This window comes from Thalassophryne amazonica, chromosome 1 (assembly GCF_902500255.1).
Source record: "Thalassophryne amazonica chromosome 1, fThaAma1.1, whole genome shotgun sequence".
Classification (NCBI taxonomy): Eukaryota; Metazoa; Chordata; class Actinopteri; order Batrachoidiformes; family Batrachoididae; genus Thalassophryne; species Thalassophryne amazonica.
The window spans coordinates 172,645,487-172,667,506 of NC_047103.1; the positions used below are offsets into that span (position 1 = coordinate 172,645,487).

The 22,020-nt window shown below is 38.9% G+C and overlaps 1 protein-coding gene across 1 annotated transcript in view; it reads right to left on the minus strand.

Moving 5' to 3' along the window:
• The window catches only part of LOC117520386 (kalirin-like), a 167,552-nt gene extending 150,425 nt beyond the window's left edge, over positions 1-17,127 (minus strand). Inside the window, 4 exon segments of the mRNA XM_034181767.1 lie at positions 6,467-6,659; positions 7,563-7,677; positions 7,758-7,832; positions 16,731-17,127. Of these exon segments, the coding sequence (XP_034037658.1) occupies positions 6,467-6,659; positions 7,563-7,677; positions 7,758-7,832; positions 16,731-16,785 (438 nt within the window). The 5' untranslated portion in view covers positions 16,786-17,127.
• Positions 17,128-22,020: the final 4,893 nt, after the last annotated feature.

Below are 22,020 nucleotides of genomic sequence, written 5' to 3' on the forward strand. Positions count from 1 at the left end.
CATATGCCAGGCCTGTGTGTGGCGCTGTAATGTCCCCAGAAAAACAACAGAAGAAGACTAGAGCATGCGCTCAGGCTGTGCAACAGCTAATAATTTAGCCCTTAAAGCTACCAGCTAGCAGAGAAACAGGGATAAAAAAAAAAAAATCACATAAGGATCCAGTTCACCAACCTTAAAAAAAAAAAAAAAACTCAAAATGGTTACATTTTACAAGTTAGGGTAAAAAAACCAGAACAGAAAGTCACCTCCCATCACCATTTCAGCAAAATGTCAAGACTTTGGCGCAGGGACATTGTGCCATTGCTTAGGGAGAGCGCTGGACTATTGATGTTGTTTAAAAACGCAAAAGTACTTTTTATCCAATTACTTGATTAATTGCCAGAATAATCAATACAATACTCGATTACAAAAATAATCGATAGCTGCAGCCCATTTTAAACACAATTAGTGTCCTCAGTTCCCAAATGCTTATTGAGTGTTGTTAGAAGGAAAGGTGATGTAACACAGTGGGAAACATACCACTGTCCCAGCTTTTTTGAAACATGTTGCAGGCATCATTTCAAAATGAGCAAATATTTGCACAAAAACAATAAAGTTTATCAGTTTGAACATTAAATATCTTGTCTTTGTGGTGTATTCAGTTGAATATAGGTTGAAGAGGATTTGAAAATCATTGGATTCTGTTTTTATTTACATTTTACACAACATCCCAACTTAATTGGAATTGGGGTTGTAGAAGAATTGTAGCAGTAGTATAGTCGTAGTAGTAGTAGTATTTCAGTAGCAGTATAATAGTAGTTGTGGTATTTCAGAAGTAGTATTACAGTAGCAGTATAATAGTAGTTGTGGTATTTCAGAAGTAGTATTACAGTAGCAGTATAATAGTAGTTGTGGTATTTCAGAAGTAGCAGTATTGCAGTAGTGGTAGTAGTAGCAGCAGTAGTAGTAGTGGCAGTAGTAGTACTGCAGTAGTAGTGGTAGTAGTAGTAGTAGTAGTGATAGTAGTAGTAGTAGTAGTGTAGTGTATTGCAGAGTAGTAGTTCAGTTAGCAACAGTATTAGTAGTGGTAGTAGTAGCAGCAGTAGTAGTAGTGGTAGTAGTAGTAGTAGTGATAGTAGTAGTAGTAGTAGTGTAGTGTATTGCAGAGTAGTAGTTCAGTTAGCAACAGTATTAGTAGTGGTAGTATTACAGTAGCAGAGGCAGTATTGCAGTAGCAGTAGTACTAGCAGTATTGCAGCAGTATTGCAGTAGCAGCAGTATAATGGCAGTAGTATTAGTATTGCAGAAATAATTGAAGTAGTAGCAGTAGTATAATCAATCAATCAATCAATCAATCAATTTTTTTTATATAGCGCCAAATCACAACAAACAGTTGCCCCAAGGCGCTTCATATTGCAAGGCAAGGCCATACAATAATTATGTAAAACCCCAACGGTCAAAACGACCCCCTGTGAGCAAGCACTTGGCTACAGTGGGAAGGAAAAACTCCCTTTTAACAGGAAGAAACCTCCAGCAGAACCAGGCTCAGGGAGGGGCAGTCTTCTGCTGGGACTGGTTGGGGCTGAGGGAGAGAACCAGGAAAAAGACATGCTGTGGAGGGGAGCAGAGATCGATCACTAATGATTAAATGCAGAGTGGTGCATACAGAGCAAAAAGAAAAAGAAACAGTGCATCATGGGAACCCCCCAGCAGTCTACGTCTATAGCAGCATAACTAAGGGATGGTTCAGGGTCACCTGATCCAGCCCTAACTATAAGCTTTAGCAAAAAGGAAAGTTTTAAGCCTAATCTTAAAAGTAGAGAGGGTGTCTGTCTCCCTGATCTGAATTGGGAGCTGGTTCCACAGGAGAGGAGCCTGAAAGCTGAAGGCTCTGCCTCCCATTCTACTCTTACAAACCCTAGGAACTACAAGTAAGCCTGCAGTCTGAGAGCGAAGCGCTCTATTGGGGTAATATGGTACTACGAGGTCCCTAAGATAAGATGGGACCTGATTATTCAAAACCTTATAAGTAAGAAGAAGAATTTTAAATTCTATTCTAGAATTAACAGGAAGCCAATGAAGAGAGGCCAATATGGGTGAGATATGCTCTCTCCTTCTAGTCCCCGTCAGTACTCTAGCTGCAGCATTTTGAATTAACTGAAGGCTTTTTAGGGAACTTTTAGGACAACCTGATAATAATGAATTACAATAGTCCAGCCTAGAGGAAATAAATGCATGAATTAGTTTTTCAGCATCACTCTGAGACAAGACCTTTCTGATTTTAGAGATATTGCGTAAATGCAAAAAAGCAGTCCTACATATTTGTTTAATATGCACTTTGAATGACATATCCTGATCAAAAATGACTCCAAGATTTCTCACAGTATTACTAGAGGTCAGGGTAATGCCATCCAGAGTAAGGATCTGGTTAGACACCATGTTTCTAAGATTTGTGGGGCCAAGTACAATAACTTCAGTTTTATCTGAGTTTAAAAGCAGGAAATTAGAGGTCATCCATGTCTTTATGTCTGTAAGACAATCCTGCAGTTTAGCTAATTGGTGTGTGTCCTCTGGCTTCATGGATAGATAAAGCTGGGTATCATCTGCGTAACAATGAAAATTTAAGCAATACCGTCTAATAATACTGCCTAAGGGAAGCATGTATAAAGTGAATAAAATTGGTCCTAGCACAGAACCTTGTGGAACTCCATAATTAACTTTAGTCTGTGAAGAAGATTCCCCATTTACATGAACAAATTGTAATCTATTAGACAAATATGATTCAAACCACCGCAGCGCAGTGCCTTTAATACCTATGGCATGCTCTAATCTCTGTAATAAAATTTTATGGTCAACAGTATCAAAAGCAGCACTGAGATCTAACAGAACAAGCACAGAGATGAGTCCACTGTCCGAGGCCATAAGAAGATCATTTGTAACCTTCAATAATGCTGTTTCTGTACTATGATGAATTCTAAAACCTGACTGAAACTCTTCAAATAGACCATTCCTCTGCAGATGATCAGTTAGCTGTTTTACAACTACCCTTTCAAGAATTTTTGAGAGAAAAGGAAGGTTGGAGATTGGCCTATAATTAGCTAAGATAGCTGGGTCAAGTGATGGCTTTTTAAGTAATGGTTTAATTACTGCCACCTTAAAAGCCTGTGGTACATAGCCAACTAACAAAGATAGATTGATCATATTTAAGATCGAAGCATTAAATAATGGTAGGGCTTCCTTGAGCAGCCTGGTAGGAATGGGGTCTAATAAACATGTTGATGGTTTGGATGAAGTAACTAATGAGAATAACTCAGACAGAACAATCGGAGAGAAAGAGTCTAACCAAATACCGGCATCACTGAAAGCAGCCAAAGATAACGATACGTCTTTGGGATGGTTATGAGTAATTTTTTCTCTAATAGTTAAAATTTTGTTAGCAAAGAAAGTCATGAAGTCATTACTAGTTAAAGTTAATGGAATACTCAGCTCAATAGAGCTCTGACTCTTTGTCAGCCTGGCTACAGTGCTGAAAAGAAACCTGGGGTTGTTCTTATTTTCTTCAATTAGTGATGAGTAGAAAGATGTCCTAGCTTTACGAAGGGCTTTTTTATAGAGCAACAGACTCTTTTTCCAGGCTAAGTGAAGATCTTCTAAATTAGTGAGACACCATTTCCTCTCCAACTTACGGGTTATCTGCTTTAAGCTACGAGTTTGTGAGTTATACCACGGAGTCAGACACTTCTGATTTAAAGCTCTCTTTTTCAGAGGAGCTACAGCATCCAAAGTTGTCTTCAATGAGGATGTAAAACTATTGACGAGATACTCTATCTCCCTTACAGAGTTTAGGTAGCTACTCTGCACTGTGTTGGTATATGGCATTAGAGAACATAAAGAAGGAATCATATCCTTAAACCTAGTTACAGCGCTTTCTGAAAGACTTCTAGTGTAATGAAACTTATTCCCCACTGCTGGGTAGTCCATCAGAGTAAATGTAAATGTTATTAAGAAATGATCAGACAGAAGGGAGTTATCAGGGAATACTGTTAAGTCTTCTATTTCCATACCATAAGTCAGAACAAGATCTAAGATATGATTAAAGTGGTGGGTGGACTCATTTACTTTTTGAGCAAAGCCAATAGAGTCTAATAATAGATTAAATGCAGTGTTGAGGCTGTCATTCTCAGCATCTGTGTGGATGTTAAAATCGCCCACTATAATTATCTTATCTGAGCTAAGCACTAAGTCAGACAAAAGGTCTGAAAATTCACAGAGAAACTCACAGTAACGACCAGGTGGACGATAGATAATAACAAATAAAACTGGTTTTTGGGACTTCCAATTTGGATGGACAAGACTAAGAGACAAGCTTTCAAATGAATTAAAGCTCTGTCTGGGTTTTGGATTAATTAATAAGCTGGAATGGAAGATTGCTGCTAATCCTCCACCCCGGCCCGTGCTACGAGCATTCTGACAGTTAGTGTGACTCGGGGGTGTTGACTCATTTAAACTAACATATTCATCCTGCTGTAACCAGGTTTCTGTTAGGCAGAATAAATCAATATGTTGATCAATTATTATATCATTTACCAACAGGGACTTAGAAGAGAGAGACCTAATGTTTAATAGACCACATTTAACTGTTTTAGTCTGTGGTGCAGTTGAAGGTGCTATATTATTTTTTCTTTTTGAATTTTTATGCTTAAATAGATTTTTGCTGGTTATTGGTAGTCTGGGAGCAGACACCGTCTCTACGGGGATGGGGTAATGAGGGGATGGCAGGGGGAGAGAAGCTGCAGAGAGGTGTGTAAGACTACAACTCTGCTTCCTGGTCCCAACCCTGGATAGTCACGGTTTGGAGGATTTAAGAAAATTGGCCAGATTTCTAGAAATGAGAGCTGCTCCATCCAAAGTGGGATGGCTGCCGTCTCTCCTAACAAGACCAGGTTTTCCCCAGAAGCTTTGCCAATTATCTATGAAGCCCACCTCATTTTTTGGACACCACTCAGACAGCCAGCAATTCAAGGAGAACATGCGGCTAAACATGTCACTCCCGGTCTGATTGGGGAGGGGCCCAGAGAAAACTACAGAGTCCGACATTGTTTTTGCAAAGTTACACACCGATTCAATGTTAATTTTAGTGACCTCCGATTGGCGTAACCGGGTGTCATTACTGCCGACGTGAATTACAATCTTACCAAATTTACGCTTAGCCTTAGCCAGCAGTTTCAAATTTCCTTCAATGTCGCCTGCTCTGGCCCCCGGAAGACAATTGACTATGGTTGCTGGTGTCGCTAACTTCACATTTCTCAAAACAGAGTCGCCAATAACCAGAGTTTGATCCTCGGCGGGTGTATCGTCGAGTGGGGAAAAACGGTTAAAGATGTGAACGGGTTGGCGGTGTACACGGGGCTTCTGTTTAGGGCTACGCTTCCTCCTCACAGTCACCCAGTCGGCCTGCTTTCCCGGCTGCTCGGGATCTGCCAGGGGGGAACTAACGGCGGCTAAGCTACCTTGGTCCGCACCGACTACAGGGGCCTTGCTAGCTGTAGAATTTTCCACGGTGCGGAGCCGAGTCTCCAATTCGCCCAGCCTGGCCTCCAAAGCTACGAATAAGCTACACTTATTACAAGTACCATTACTGCTAAAGGAGGCCGAGGAATAACTAAACATTTCACACCCAGAGCAGAAAAGTGCGGGAGAGACAGGAGAAGCCGCCATGCTAAATCGGCTAAGAGCTAGTAGCTACGCTAAGCTAGCGGATTCCTAAAAACACGCAAAGCGAATAATGTGTAAATAATTTAGAGGTGATTCAGCAGAAGGAGTGCTTTAGTTAAGGCACGTAAAGATTACACTGGGAAACAAATCGTAATCTAGATAACTAGATCAATCTAACTGCGCAGATCAAACAGCTAACAGATAATAATAGATAATAGTAGCAGTATTGCAATAGTAGCAGCAGCAGTAGCAGTAGTATCGCAGCAGTACTATAGTAGCAGCAGTAGTATTGAAGCAGCAAACTAGTAGTAACAGTATTGCAGTAGTGTTGCAATAGTAGTATTGCACAGGAGTACAGTGGTAGGAGTACTAGCAGCAGCAGTAGTTGTGGCAGCAGCAGCAATAGTAGTAGTAGTAGTAACCGCAGTATTTCAGTACTACTAGTAGTAACAGCAGCAGTATAGTATAGTAGTGGTATTAGCAGCAGCAGCAGCAGCATAGCAGTAGTACTATCTTAGCAGTAATATAGTAGTAGTGGTAGCAGTATTGCAACAGTCGTATAGTAGCAGCAGTAGTGGTAGCATTGCAGCAGCAGTATAGTACTAGCAGCAGTAGTAGTGGTACTGCAGCAGTAGTATCACAGTAGCAGTAGCAGTAGTATAGTAGTAGTATTGCAGTAACAGCAGTATAGTAGTAGTAGTAGTCGTAGCAGCAGCAGTAGTATTATTGCAGCAGTAATAGCAGTATTACAGTAGTAGTATAGCAGTAGTACCTCAAAGCTGAGCTTGGCGCTGCCCAGGTTGGTCTTGTGTTTCTGCCAGAAGGTGTCGGGTTTGATGAGCAGCGCTGTGTGGATGTTGGACGAGAACGACTCCTGCAGCGTCCGCAGCACCGGCTTCACGCTGTCCCACTTACTGCCACGCATGTCCACGACCACAGTGAAGCCACGTGCACGTACGTCCTCACTGAGGAACAGACAGAGACACTCTCACCACGTCTCCACAAGAGCTGAACTGAACCAGATTTTCTGAAATTCCTCCTAAAAATGTGAGAGGAGTTGATGTCAGAATGCAGACAGCAACTCATGAAATTAGTGGTTCGTAGGTTTGATGATCACGGGCCATAACTCTGCCAAAATGAGTCAATCCTGTACAATTTTACAATATGCGTATTACCAGCCTATAAGAAGGATTTGTACCAAGTTACATGAAATTCCAACTAAAAATGTGATAGCAGCTGATTCCAGAGTTTCTTCTACCATTTTTTGGGGGGACGGATGGATGGAAATTGCCACGACATAATCTCCCTTCAAGCTTTCAGCTAGTGGAGGGTAAAAAGTGTACAGACTGCAGCCCTTGACCGTCCTTGGCCATGTGGTGCTCCGCCCACCACGCAGCAATGATGTTGTGATGTCATTACTACATCACAGCAGTGTCACAGACCACCGCCACGGAGAAACATCAGCAAGAATTACCACGAACCGTCTCAAAGGCAAAACAAAGTGTCAAGAATACGTTCCGATGTCAGTACCACACCCATGACATGTCGTCACCACCACGCTGCTGTGGGTGGGCGTGGCAGGAGAAAGCACGGCGTTGGGTGTTTTATCGTTATGACCGATGGATGCTGCCGCAGAGAAAGAAGGTCTGCTGGTCATGTGTTCATGACCCCTTCCTGTCTGCATCTGGATGGCGTCTGTGGGCTTTGTGTGACATCGTGTTGCTGTTTCATGGTCATTTATTTTCCTCAGCTGTCACCAAAAATACTCAAGACTCTCCAAGACACTTTCGCCAAAACACCATCAACAGGATGCACCAACACCACGGAGTTAAATTAGTGATAAACAAAGTGTTTACGGTGATCAGTACCTGGGTATTGTAGACAGGTAAGTGACCAATCGGCTGAGGTCTTCCTGTTTTATTCGATCGTGATTGGTTCTGGCAGGGAAGGTTAGGATTGGGCCACCTCTTTTGTCCCGCCCACCTGGAGCACAATGAAAATGGTTAGAAAACCAGGTGTCACACAGGTTACCTGAAGCCAAGTGGACCAAGAAAAGGTGTTACCTGATACGAAGGCCACTTTTTCCCTCAGCACCGTCAGAACATCAACTGCCCGAACGGCCTCCGATTTTGCAGGACCTGAGAAAGACCAGATGGTAACTGAACCAGAACCTGAACCTGAACAGGGGCTGGCACTTGGTCTGGTGGCAGATGTTTGGACACTTTGTAATTTTGTCACCATGTGGAAATTAGTTACTGTTTCAGAACTGCAGTGTGCAGAGCTTTTCCCAGAATGCACATAAAAGTGACTTTAGACGGATAACCACAGACAGCTAAAAACATAACAACACCCGGAACAAATAACTAACAATAACCATCGGTGTGACCTAAAGATTACTTCACAGCATGAAAACATCTGACACCAAAAATCACATCCACTTCTCTGGAGATTAGTTTGTTAGGAGGATTACTGGCTTCTTGGCCTGGGAGGAGGTCCACAGTGACTCTACTGAGAAATGGTCGTTTTTAAAATGATTACATTTCCTGTCATACATTTGATGAGTTAAACAGTTTGCTTCAGCACTAATGAACTAATGAATTAAGGGTTCGGATGACTGTCACAGCGTTTAAATCCAAACTAAATCCTCTGAGGGGTTTTATGACGTCAAGCTGAAGCACAGAGATTCAGCACCGGACAGCTCCCTGGTCCAGATGGAACATTCAGCATGTCTGCAAAGAGCTGATTGTAAAAAATTAAATCAAACAATAAATATCTTTAACTCACGGTGTCTCAGTGGTTGGCACTGTTGCCTCACAGCAAGAAGGTTGTGGGATCGCTTCCCACATGGTCCTTTCTGTGTGGAGTTCCCTCAGAGTGCTCCGGTTTCCTCCCACATCCAAAGACAGGTTCACTGAACTGTGCGTCAGCTCCTCCTGCACGGCAGGACTGGACCCGTCTGCACCGAAAAGATCACATTAGCAGCTGAAAAAAACGAGGACCCTCACAGAGTCCAAAGTTGAAGCCAGAACAGACATTTGTCCAGCCTCCTTCCTCCTCCTTGCTGATCTCAGACTCGCTGCTGAGATTTTGTCCTTGATTTGTTTTAATTCAGGTTAAACATCATGAAGCACCATGAAAAACAGGACGGACAAAAAAGTTGCTCCTGAATTGTTCTTTGTCAGTTGGTTTTGGATCATCTCCCTGCGGTCTGGTGGGTGTTTGGTCCAACAGGATTCTACTTGGACATGCTGAGTTATGTTTTCAGGATGTTTTCTCCATCACAGTTCATTAAGTAATAATTATTGTGAACACTCCGGTGGATATTTTGGTCTTTGTCTGGCTGGGAACATTATTAAGAACGGAAAACAGGTGGCTGGCTTTTCTGAGAAGTTTCAACAAGTCTCCTTTTCTTACAAAATGAAACATTTTGACTCCGAATTGCTCCAGATTTTAACAGCATATTTTCCAGGTCACTCAGAACTTTCCCAGACATTTTTATCAAAACCAGTTCAGGAGGTTTTAAGTAAACCTGCAAACAAACCAATGAGATCGAGTCTTTCAAATACCTTGGTGTCTATGTGGACTGTCTTCTCAAGTGGAATGTGCATGTGGATTTCTTGTGCCACAAATTGTCCCAGAGGCTTCATTTTTTAAGAAGACTCAGAATGTTTGATGTGAGTTCAACAATACTGGCTTCTTCTTACAACGCTGTGCTGGACAGCCTAATGAGATATGGTCTGGTAGCCTGGTTTGGCTCTCTTACTGTTCGGAGCAAATCTAAAATTGAGAAACTAGTTCGATACGCCATGAAAATTATTGGCAAGAGAGAATATCGCTCTTTAGAAACTATTTTTGAAATGTCTGTCCTGGTGCAACCTAAAACCATTCTTAAGGAGCTTTCCCACACGCTACTCTGCGAATATGAGCTCTTGCCATCAGGGTATAAGAGTAACAGATTTAAAAATTCTTTTGTTCCTTTGTCTATTACTCTTTTGAATAAATCTGGATAGTACCTGCAGACGCATTACTGGACATTGAGTCTGACTGAAGACTGTCATTTTAACTGACTGTTTCCTGTCTCCCTGTATTTGTATATTATGTTGTTTGTTGTATGATCGTATGTGTTTTTACTACTTGAACCACAGCAATGCAAACCCAAGACAAATTTCCTTTGGGATAATAAAGTTAACCTGAAACCACAGACCTCCATCCTGAACTGTGTTCAAGCACCAGCGGGGGGCGCTGTTACACCAAAACACAAGCAGCAGGAAAACAAATGAGACATTAAAAATATATCGATATGTTTGACTCCGCCCAAAGCAGCCCCTCGACGCACACGCACAAGCACACACGCGCGCGCGCGCACACACACACATTTTTTAAATATATCTAAATCAAAGTCAAACCACAAAATGTCTTCAAATGACAGCAAATATTGATTTTACAGTCAGACAAAAAAATGTCAATTTATTTGTCTCACAGGAACAGACCTAAAGTTCAGTGGGAGCCGTGGAACCACCCACAGGCTTTGGCCAGAAGACCCTCTTGGACCTACATCTGAACCATCAGTTGTTACACTTTAAAGGTTCTCCCTCTTCAACAGTATTTCCACCGTATTTCTTGAAAAGCAGATCAGAACTGCAGACTGACCTGAGGTCAGCTCAGGCAGCAGCCTGACCTGCTGACAGCAGATCAGTTTGTGGCCTGATGACTTCACAGCCACGATGATGTCTGAAAACATCACATCTGACAATCAGCACAAATTACACAAACTGTCAGTTTCAGCTTTTTTATTCTCTGCCTTAAAAATGTTACGTGATCACTGACATGTGACACACCGTCATCCAGACCACCAGGAACAATGAGGCCAAAATGAAGCTGAGACTGGGGACGATACAGAGGGACAAATTTAGTCCTCTACTGAAAAACCAACAATGCAAAATGTGAGGTGCTCAACAAACAACAATTAACATGAACAAAACAAAAGGGGAAAACTAAGAAATAATGTGACTAAAGTAAAACACAGGAAACAAGATCAATGATAATCAAAACTAGAACAGAACTGAAACTGATTAAAATATAAAAGTAAATGCAATAACCAGTAATGAGGTGACAACATAACAAAGACTACACCGAAAACACATGAACAGAACGACAAAACCAGAGACTACAGAATAATACAATAAATAAAAGGAACCCACTGATAAGCAATAAGTAACAAACGGAACATAATCAGATAAGAAACACTTGAAGACCAATAATAACCAAAACCGGTGACTAAAGCATAATAGAACAAACGTGATAAACAGAATTAAACTAAGTCTAAAGCAACATAAGGGACCAAGAGTGAAAGCAAACAATAAACAATAAAACAAAAGTAAATACATGCCAAAGAAAAGATCCACAGAGAATAAATGAAGCAAAACCAATCATAACTGAAGCCTGACCAAGCAACCCGGTCTCACAGCAAGTCGTGATTCAGCAGCACGAAATACACATGAATCTGTTGGTTTGTGATATTGTGACAAAAAGCGCCTCATTTTCATCACAGCAGCACAAATTCATTCGAATTCATTCCGTGATGGCTGCACAAAATTAAAACTGAAGTGGGGGGGTCGGGTGGTTAAGGTTAGGGTGGGGGGGGGGAGTAAGATTAGGTTATGGTTAAGGTTAGGGTCATTGGCAGAAGTAGGGTTAGTAATAGTGAGTTAAAAAAACCCTTGTCATGAAAATTTAACTCATTTCATCATAGGAGCACGAAAAAAAACGTGAGACGGCTGGACCATGGCAACCTGGCATGATATGAATAAAACACTGAACATTCAGAACCTGGAGGTCAAAGAGAACCCAAAACTTAAGACATGAACCCATCATGGGCAGGCGCATGACAGACACTGGCTTCCAAAACAGAAGGTTCCTGGTCCAAGACCACCCCTGCTCATTCTCACTGTCATGTGGAGCTGCGTCAGGAAGGGTGTCAGATCTGCTGTGGTGATCCCGAATGAAAAAGGGAGAAACCGAAAGAACCTGCTGAGCAGCAGACGTCCACACAACCCTGCAGAAAGCTGCCAAAGCAGACACTTCATCATTCTCTCTCCAGCTCTGACTAAATATATCTGGATTTGAGTTACATGCAGTTTCTCTTCCTTCCAAAACCCAGATCTCCTTGTCGTTATTGGAAACCACACTGTTCATGGTTGCCAGATGAGGGCGGAGCCACAGTGTCAACAAGTACTACATGGATACCTGCTGCCGTTCAATGATAGGCCATAATGAGCGGGCTCCTAGGCTCACAAAATCTGTGACCTCCTAAAGGAGGACGCAGGAGGAGGAAGAATTTTTTAATCATGTCTTCTTGGCTGCTAATTTAACATTTTTTGTTAAACCCCATTTATATGGCAGTAATAAGGTTTGTGTGATCAACAATCACAGAATGAGACTCTGATCCCGGATCAGAGCTCTCTGTCATTGTAGACAACGGGTCAGTCAAACTGCCTCTGACTCCAGACCAGCGCAGATAGAACAGCCAATATTCTCAAGGGACAATGTAGGATCAAAAATTACCCAAGGTTCCTCACTTTATCAGTGTGATGTATGACACACAAGCCTAGGCTAAGCGTTAGCTGGTCAAACTGATGCCGATGTCTCGCTGGACCAAGAACCATCATTTCAGTCTTATCAGGGTTTAAAAGTAAGAAGTTATGAGACATCCAGCTTCTCACTGATGGAAGACAGTCTTCTAAAGATTTTATGTGAATGAGATTACCAGCAGTTATCAGCATGTATAACTGAGTATCATCAGCATAGCAGTGAAAGGTAACCCCAAAATGCCGTAGTATATGACCAAGGGGTGCTATATAAAGGGAGAAAAGCAGAGTCTCACTAAGTAACCATTCATTGGACACAAAGATCCTCCACAGAGACCTGGGACCAAAGCCATCCAGTCCTCACATTAGGACACTGGTTAGAGTCCACGTCTGACAATCAGACAGGAAGCACCAGGACCCTAAGACTTCGACCTTCATTCTCCTACAAAGATATCAGCATCATCACCACCACCACTGACCTCTGACCTCATGACTCCGTAAGATCTTCCCAGGTGTCTCTGGATCTCAAAGGTCAAGGACCAAGAGACATGAGGATCCCTGCTAAGATCAGTGAATTTTGTAGTTCTGACTGTAAGTTATAGTTTGATTATTGTTTAGTTCTTACTGCAGGCTGTAGTTTGGTTATTGTTTAGTTCTTACTGTGAGTTGTAGTTTGGTTATTGTTTAGTTCTTACTGTAAGTTGTAGTTTGGTTATTGTTTAATTCTTACTGTGAGTTGTAGTTTGGTTATTGTTTAGTTCTTACTGTGAGTTGTAGTTTGGTTATTGTTTAGTTCTTACTGTAAGTTGTAGTTTGGTTATTGTTTAATTCTTACTGTGAGTTGTAGTTTGGTTATTGTTTAGTTCTTACTGTAAGTTGTAGTTTGGTTATTGTTTAGTTCTTACTGTGAGTTGTAGTTTGGTTATTGTTTAATTCTTACTGTGAGGTGTAGTTTGGTTATTGTTTAGTTCTTACTGTAAGTTGTAGTTTGGTTATTGTTTAGTTCTTACTGTGAGTTGTAGTTTGGTTATTGTTTAATTCTTACTGTGAGTTGTAGTTTGGTTATTGTTTAGTTCTTACTGTAAGTTGTAGTTTGGTTATTGTTTAGTTCTTACTGTAAGTTGTAGTTTGGTTATTGTTTAATTCTTACTGTGAGTTGTAGTTTGGTTATTGTTTAGTTCTTACTGTAAGTTGTAGTTTGGTTATTGTTTAGTTCTTACTGTGAGTTGTAGTTTGGTTATTGTTTAGTTCTTACTGTAAGTTGTAGTTTGGTTATTGTTTAGTTCTTACTATAAGTTGTAGTTTGGTTATTGTTTAATTCTTACTGTGAGTTGTAGTTTGGTTATTGTTTAGTTCTTACTGTAAGTTGTAGTTTGGTTATTGTTTAATTCTTACTGTGAGTTGTAGTTTGGTTATTGTTTAATTCTTACTGTGAGTTGTAGTTTGGTTATTGTTTAGTTCTTACTGTAAGTTGTAGTTTGGTTATTGTTTAGTTCTTACTGTGAGTTGTAGTTTGGTTATTGTTTAATTCTTACTGTGAGTTGTAGTTTGGTTATTGTTTAATTCTTACTGTGAGTTGTAGTTTGGTTATTGTTTAGTTCTTACTGAGAGTTGTAGTTTGGTTATTGTTTAGTTCTTACTGTGAGTTGTAGTTTGGTTATTGTTTAATTCTTACTGAGAGTTGTAGTTTGGTTATTGTTTAGTTCTTACTGAGAGTTGTAGTTTGGTTATTGTTTAATTCTTACTGAGAGTTGTAGTTTGGTTATTGTTTAATTCTTACTGTGAGTTGTAGTTTGGTTATTGTTTAATTCTTACTGTGAGTTGTAGTTTGGTTATTGTTTAGTTCTTACTGTGAGTTGTAGTTTGGTTATTGTTTAATTCTTACTGAGAGTTGTAGTTTGGTTATTGTTTAGTTCTTACTGTGAGTTGTAGTTTGGTTATTGTTTAATTCTTACTGTGAGTTGTAGTTTGGTTATTGTTTAGTTCTTACTGTGAGTTGTAGTTTGGTTATTGTTTAGTTCTTACTGTAAGTTGTAGTTTGGTTATTGTTTAATTCTTACTGTGAGTTGTAGTTTGGTTATTGTTTAATTCTTACTGAGAGTTGTAGTTTGGTTATTGTTTAGTTCTTACTGAGAGTTGTAGTTTGGTTATTGTTTAGTTCTTACTGTGAGTTGTAGTTTGGTTATTGTTTAGTTCTTACTGTGAGTTGTAGTTTGGTTATTGTTTAATTCTTACTGAGAGTTGTAGTTTGGTTATTGTTTAGTTCTTACTGTGAGTTGTAGTTTGGTTATTGTTTAGTTCTTACTGTGAGTTGTAGTTTGGTTATTGTTTAGTTCTTACTGTGAGTTGTAGTTTGGTTATTGTTTAATTCTTACTGAGAGTTGTAGTTTGGTTATTGTTTAATTCTTACTGTGAGTTGTAGTTTGGTTATTGTTTAGTTCTTACTGAGAGTTGTAGTTTGGTTATTGTTTAGTTCTTACTGAGAGTTGTAGTTTGGTTATTGTTTAATTCTTACTGTGAGTTGTAGTTTGGTTATTGTTTAATTCTTACTGAGAGTTGTAGTTTGGTTATTGTTTAGTTCTTACTGTGAGTTGTAGTTTGGTTATTGTTTAATTCTTACTGAGAGTTGTAGTTTGGTTATTGTTTAATTCTTACTGAGAGTTGTAGTTTGGTTATTGTTTAGTTCTTACTGTGAGTTGTAGTTTGGTTATTGTTTAATTCTTACTGAGAGTTGTAGTTTGGTTATTGTTTAATTCTTACTGAGAGTTGTAGTTTGGTTATTGTTTAGTTCTTACTGTGAGTTGTAGTTTGGTTATTGTTTAATTCTTACTGAGAGTTGTAGTTTGGTTATTGTTTAATTCTTACTGAGAGTTGTAGTTTGGTTATTGTTTAGTTCTTACTGTGAGTTGTAGTTTGGTTATTGTTTAATTCTTACTGAGAGTTGTAGTTTGGTTATTATTTAATTCTTACTGAGAGTTGTAGTTTGGTTATTGTTTAATTCTTACTGTGAGTTGTAGTTTGGTTATTGTTTAGTTCTTACTGTGAGTTGTAGTTTGGTTATTGTTTAGTTCTTACTGAGAGTTGTAGTTTGGTTATTGTTTAATTCTTACTGAGAGTTGTAGTTTGGTTATTGTTTAATTCTTACTGAGAGTTGTAGTTTGGTTATTGTTTAATTCTTACTGTGAGTTGTAGTTTGGTTATTGTTTAGTTCTTACTGAGAGTTGTAGTTTGGTTATTGTTTAATTCTTACTGAGAGTTGTAGTTTGGTTATTGTTTAATTCTTACTGTGAGTTGTAGTTTGGTTATTGTTTAATTCTTACTGTGAGTTGTAGTTTGGTTATTGTTTAATTCTTACTGAGAGTTGTAGTTTGGTTATTGTTTAATTCTTACTGAGAGTTGTAGTTTGGTTATTGTTTAATTCTTACTGTGAGTTGTAGTTTGGTTATTGTTTAGTTCTTACTGAGAGTTGTAGTTTGGTTATTGTTTAATTCTTACTGTGAGTTGTAGTTTGGTTATTGTTTAGTTCTTACTGAGAGTTGTAGTTTGGTTATTGTTTAATTCTTACTGAGAGTTGTAGTTTGGTTATTGTTTGTTATTGTCTGTTTCCACTAAACCTTAGATGTCTGCTAAGTTCATTTCACCTTTTTGTTGGTTCTTGACCTCTTTGACCCCATGACACACCTGTGTCTCTCTTGGTTTGTGTCAACCCTCTACGCTGTTTGTAAGTACCTGGACTCTGGCGGTTGTAGTTAGTTGTGTGTTTACTCTCTTTGCTCCACCCTTTTGGTCCATTTGCTGCCTGCTTATGGGCTTCATTCAGATCCTGTTAAAACCACAACAGAAACTGAGGTTCACCTTCAAACCCGCGACCCACGAGTTTGATGGAAACAAACAGCCGTATCACCTCCCGGTGGGTTTGGACCTGTAATCCTGACACAGTGATTGATGGTGGGATTAGAACCTGCAAATTCCACACACAGACAGACACACACACACACACACACACACAAAGGACGTGTTCATTGTTGGGACTGAACACAGGAACCTTCTGGTACCAGTCTGCTGGTTTGAGTCTGTGTTCCAACTAAACTAACCAGTTTAACTCCACTGACTAAACTGACCTTTTCTTCCTGATCAGTGATAAATTGATTATTGATTGGTTCACTGACTAAGGGTTGCTCTTTCAACAGTCAGGTGGAATGAACCGATGGCACTGTTGCCATGGTTACCTGCAGGTTACGGTACCTGGATCCGGGCGGTGAGGGGCACCCCGAGTGTGGCTCTGATTAACACCTGAAGCAGCCAATCAGAGAGCAGCAGGATCGATAAACGAACATCGGTCTCCCACACGCGCATGGAGGCAAACACGCGCGCGCACACGATCAATGGGCGGATGTGAAGGCATCATGGCCACAGCGCGCCTCGCGTGCACGCACGCACACACCCTACCTTCCGCCGCCAGGCCGTCCGGGCCCGCGTCTCCTCCTCCGTCCGCGGGATTCATCCTCCTCCGCCTCCGCGCGCGCTCTCCGTTATGATCCGTCCGTCGCTCCTCGCGCCTCCTCCCCGCCTACCCGTCCATCATCCCCGCGGCTTCACATCCGAACGGATCGGTCCAGACTCCCGGTACCGATCAGCCCGTCACTGGTGCATCCTCCGCCGCTCGGCCTCGACGCTGCCGCTTTACGTTCCCGTGATGCCGCGCGGCATGCTGACCGTACACGTTGCCGTGACCGCGGGACGTTTGACACCAGAGCCGGTGTCCCTCCGTGTCTCCGTCCTCCCGCTGCGGGCCGGCCCAGCGCGCATGCGCACGGCGCAGACAGGGCCGCCGTGCGCGAGGGCTGCAGCAGCTGCTGCAACGCCGAGCGACGCGCACGCGCACGTTACTACTGTCGGTAGTATGGCGACTCAGAGCCGTCAGTCGTGGCCGATTATGACGTCATCGTGCATCAAAAGGACCGCAAGTATCATCGATGAAAAATCTAGAATATAAGAAGAAAGAGGACCTGATGACCTCCGCTGAGCTCATGGTGCCCAGTCGCGGCTCCGCCCACCCACAGAGGAGGGTTTTCAAGACGCACCTTCAGTCACTGTGACATCATAAGGGACGCCAAGTGTCACCGTGATGAATGGCTCTTTGTAATGTCATAAGGGCAGAATTTATAACACCAACAAAGAAACGAGATCAAAGAACTGACGGCGAATGACGTCCAGACTCCATCCGCTTCACTCATTCACACAATCCACCCGTATCACGTGACAATAACCACAAAGAAGTGCTGCAATGATACTGTAATACTATTACATTCTTGCTCCGTGTTGCTGTGTTCAGAAATAACTGCAAATGAACCAGAATGTTTCCAAAATGTATAAAATATAGAACAAAAAAATTTTCAGTGAAGTGATGAACCCAGTTATCATCACATTTCCAGGCAGACTGATGAACACATGAACATTTCCATCAGTCACGAAGAAATGCACAGAGTCTGATCCTGTACAGGAGGAGGCCGTCCTCACAAACAGAGTGACTGACTAGTGAGGGAAGCCACCAAGACACGGTGTCTTGGTGGCTTCCCTCACTAGTCAGTGTGTCTTAGACACCTCTGCAGGAGCTCCAGGCTTCTGTGGCTGTGACTGGAGAAACTGCACAGTGCGTCAGAGGTTCTATAGCTTCACGGTGCAACAACACAAGCAGGAGAAGATCCAGACTGAACGTGAGTCCTCCTGAGCTGAAGTCTTACCTCATCTGTACTGAGCTGCATGTCTTCTGACAGCATAATCATAAACAACATAAACAATCACAAACACCATAAACAATCATAAACAACATCAACAACAAAACAATCACAAACACCATAAACAGAATCATAAACAAGAAAAACAATCACAAACACCATAAACATAATCACAAACAACATAAACAATCACAAACACCATAAACAATCATAAACAACATCAACATCAAAACAATCACAAACAGCATAAACATAATCACAAACAGCATAAACAATCACAAACATCATAAACAATCATAAACAACATCAACAACAAAACAATCACAAACACCATAAACAGAATCATAAACAAGAAAAACAATCACAAACACCATAAACATAATCACAAACAACATAAACAATCACAAACACCATAAACAATCATAAACAACATCAACATCAAAACAATCACAAACAGCATAAACATAATCACAAACAGCATAAACAATCACAAACACCATAACCAGAATCATAAACAAGAAAAACAATCACAAACACCATAAACAGAATCATAAACAACAAAACAATCACAAACACCATAAACAACATAAACAATCACAAACATCATAAACAATCATAAACATCAACAACAAAACAATCACAAACACCATAAACATAATCACAAACAACATAAACAATCACAAACACCATAACCAGAATCATAAACAACAAAACAATCACAAACACCATAAACAATCATAAACAACATCAACAACAAAACAATCACAAACACCATAAACATAATCACAAACATAAACAATCACAAACACCATAACCAGAATCATAAACAACAAAACAATCACAAACACCATAACCAGAATCATAAACAACAAAACAATCACAAACACCATAAACAGAATCATAAACAAGAAAAACAATCACAAACACCATAAACATAATCACAAACAACATAAACAATCACAAACACCATAACCAGAATCATAAACAACAAAACAATCACAAACACCATAAACAGAATCATAAACAACAAAACAATCACAAACACCATAAACAGAATCATAAACAATAAAAACAATCACAAACACCATAAACATTATCACAAACAACATAAACAATCACAAACACCATAACCAGAATCATAAACAACAAAACAATCACAAACACCATAAACAGAATCATAAACAAGAAAAACAATCACAAACACCATAAACATAATCACAAACAACATAAACAATCACAAACACAATAAACAATCATAAACAACATCAACAACAAAACAATCACAAACAGCATAAACATAATCACAAACAACATAAACGATCACAAACACCATAACCAGAATCATAAACAAGAAAAACAATCACAAACACCATAACCAGAATCATAAACAACAAAACAATCACAAACACCATAACCAGAATCATAAACAAGAAAAACAATCACAAACACCATAAACAACATAAACAATCACAAACATCATAAACAATCATAAACAACATCAACAACAAAACAATCACAAACACCATAAACATAATCACAAACAACATAAACAATCACAAACACCATAACCAGAATCATAAACAAGAAAAACAATCACAAACACCATAAACAGAATCATAAACAACAAAACAATCACAAACACCATAAACAACATAAACAATCACAAACATCATAAACAATCATAAACAACATCAACAACAAAACAATCACAAACACCATAAACATAATCACAAACAACATAAACAATCACAAACACCATAACCAGAATCATAAACAAGAAAAACAATCACAAACACCATAAACAGAATCATAAACAACAAAACAATCACAAACACCATAAACAACATAAACAATCACAAACATCATAAACAATCATAAACAACATCAACAACAAAACAATCACAAACACCATAAACATAATCACAAACAACATAAACAATCACAAACACCATAACCAGTCATAAACAACAAAACAATCATAAACACCATAAACAATCATAAACAACATCAACAACAAAACAATCACAAACACCATAAACATAATCACAAACAACATAAACAATCACAAACACCATAACCAGAATCATAAACAACAAAACAATCACAAACACCATAACCAGAATCATAAACAACAAAACAATCACAAACACCATAAACAGAATCATAAACAAGAAAAACAATCACAAACACCATAAACAGAATCACAAACAACATAAACAATCACAAACACCATAACCAGAATCATAAACAACAAAACAATCACAAACACCATAAACATAATCACAAACAACATAAACAATCACAAACACAATAAACAATCACAAACACCATAAACAATCATAAACAACATCAACAACAAAACAATCACAAACACCATAAACATAATCACAAACAACATAAACAATCACAAACACCATAACCAGAATCATAAACAACAAAACAATCACAAACACCATAAACAGAATCATAAACAACAAAACAATCACAAACACCATAAACAATCATAAACAACATCAACAACAAAACAATCACAAACAGCATAAACATAATCACAAACAACATAAACAATCACAAACACCATAACCAGAATCATAAACAAGAAAAACAATCACAAACACCATAACCAGAATCATAAACAACAAAACAATCACAAACACCATAACCAGAATCATAAACAACAAAACAATCACAAACACCATAACCAGAATCATAAACAAGAAAAACAATCACAAACACCATAACCAAAATCATAAACAACAAAACAATCAAACACCATAAACAGAATCATAAACAAGAAAAACAATCACAAACACCATAAACATAATCACAAACAACATAAACAATCACAAACACAATAAACAATCATAAACAACATCAACAACAAAACAATCACAAACAGCATAAACATAATCACAAACAACATAAACAATCACAAACAGCATAAACATAATCACAAACAACATAAACAATCACAAACACCATAACCAGAATCATAAACAAGAAAAACAATCACAAACACCATAAACAGAATCATAAACAACAAAACAATCACAAACACCATAAACAACATAAACAATCACAAACATCATAAACAATCATAAACAACATCAACACTAAACAATCACAAACACCATAAACATAATCACAAACAACATAAACAATCACAAACACCATAACCAGAGTCATAAACAACAAAACAATCACAAACACCATAACCAGAATCATAAACAACAAAACAATCACAAACACCATAAACAATCATAAACATCAACAACAAAACAATCACAAACACCATAAACATAATCACAAACAACATAAACAATCACAAACACCATAACCAGAATCATAAACAAGAAAAACAATCACAAACACCATAAACAGAATCATAAACAAGAAAAACAATCACAAACACCATAAACATAATCACAAACAACATAAACAAACACAATAAACAATCACAAACACCATAAACAATCATAAACAACATCAACAACAAAACAATCACAAACACCATAAACATAATCACAAACAACATAAACAATCACAAACACCATAACCAGAATCATAAACAACAAAACAATCACAAATACTATAAACAGAATCATAAACAACAAAACAATCACAAACACCATAAACATAATCACAAACAACATAAACAATCACAAACACCATAACCAGAATCATAAACAACAAAACAATCACAAACACCATAAACAGAATCATAAACAAGAAAAACAATCACAAACACCATAAACATAATCACAAACAACATAAACAATCACAAACACCATAAACAATCATAAACAACATCAACAACAAAACAATCACAAACACCATAAACATAATCACAAACAACATAAACAATCACAAACACCATAACCAGAATCATAAACAACAAAACAATCACAAACACCATAAACAGAATCATAAACAACAAAACAATCACAAACAACATAAACAGAATTGTAAATGGACTGCATTTATATAGCGCTTTTCCATCT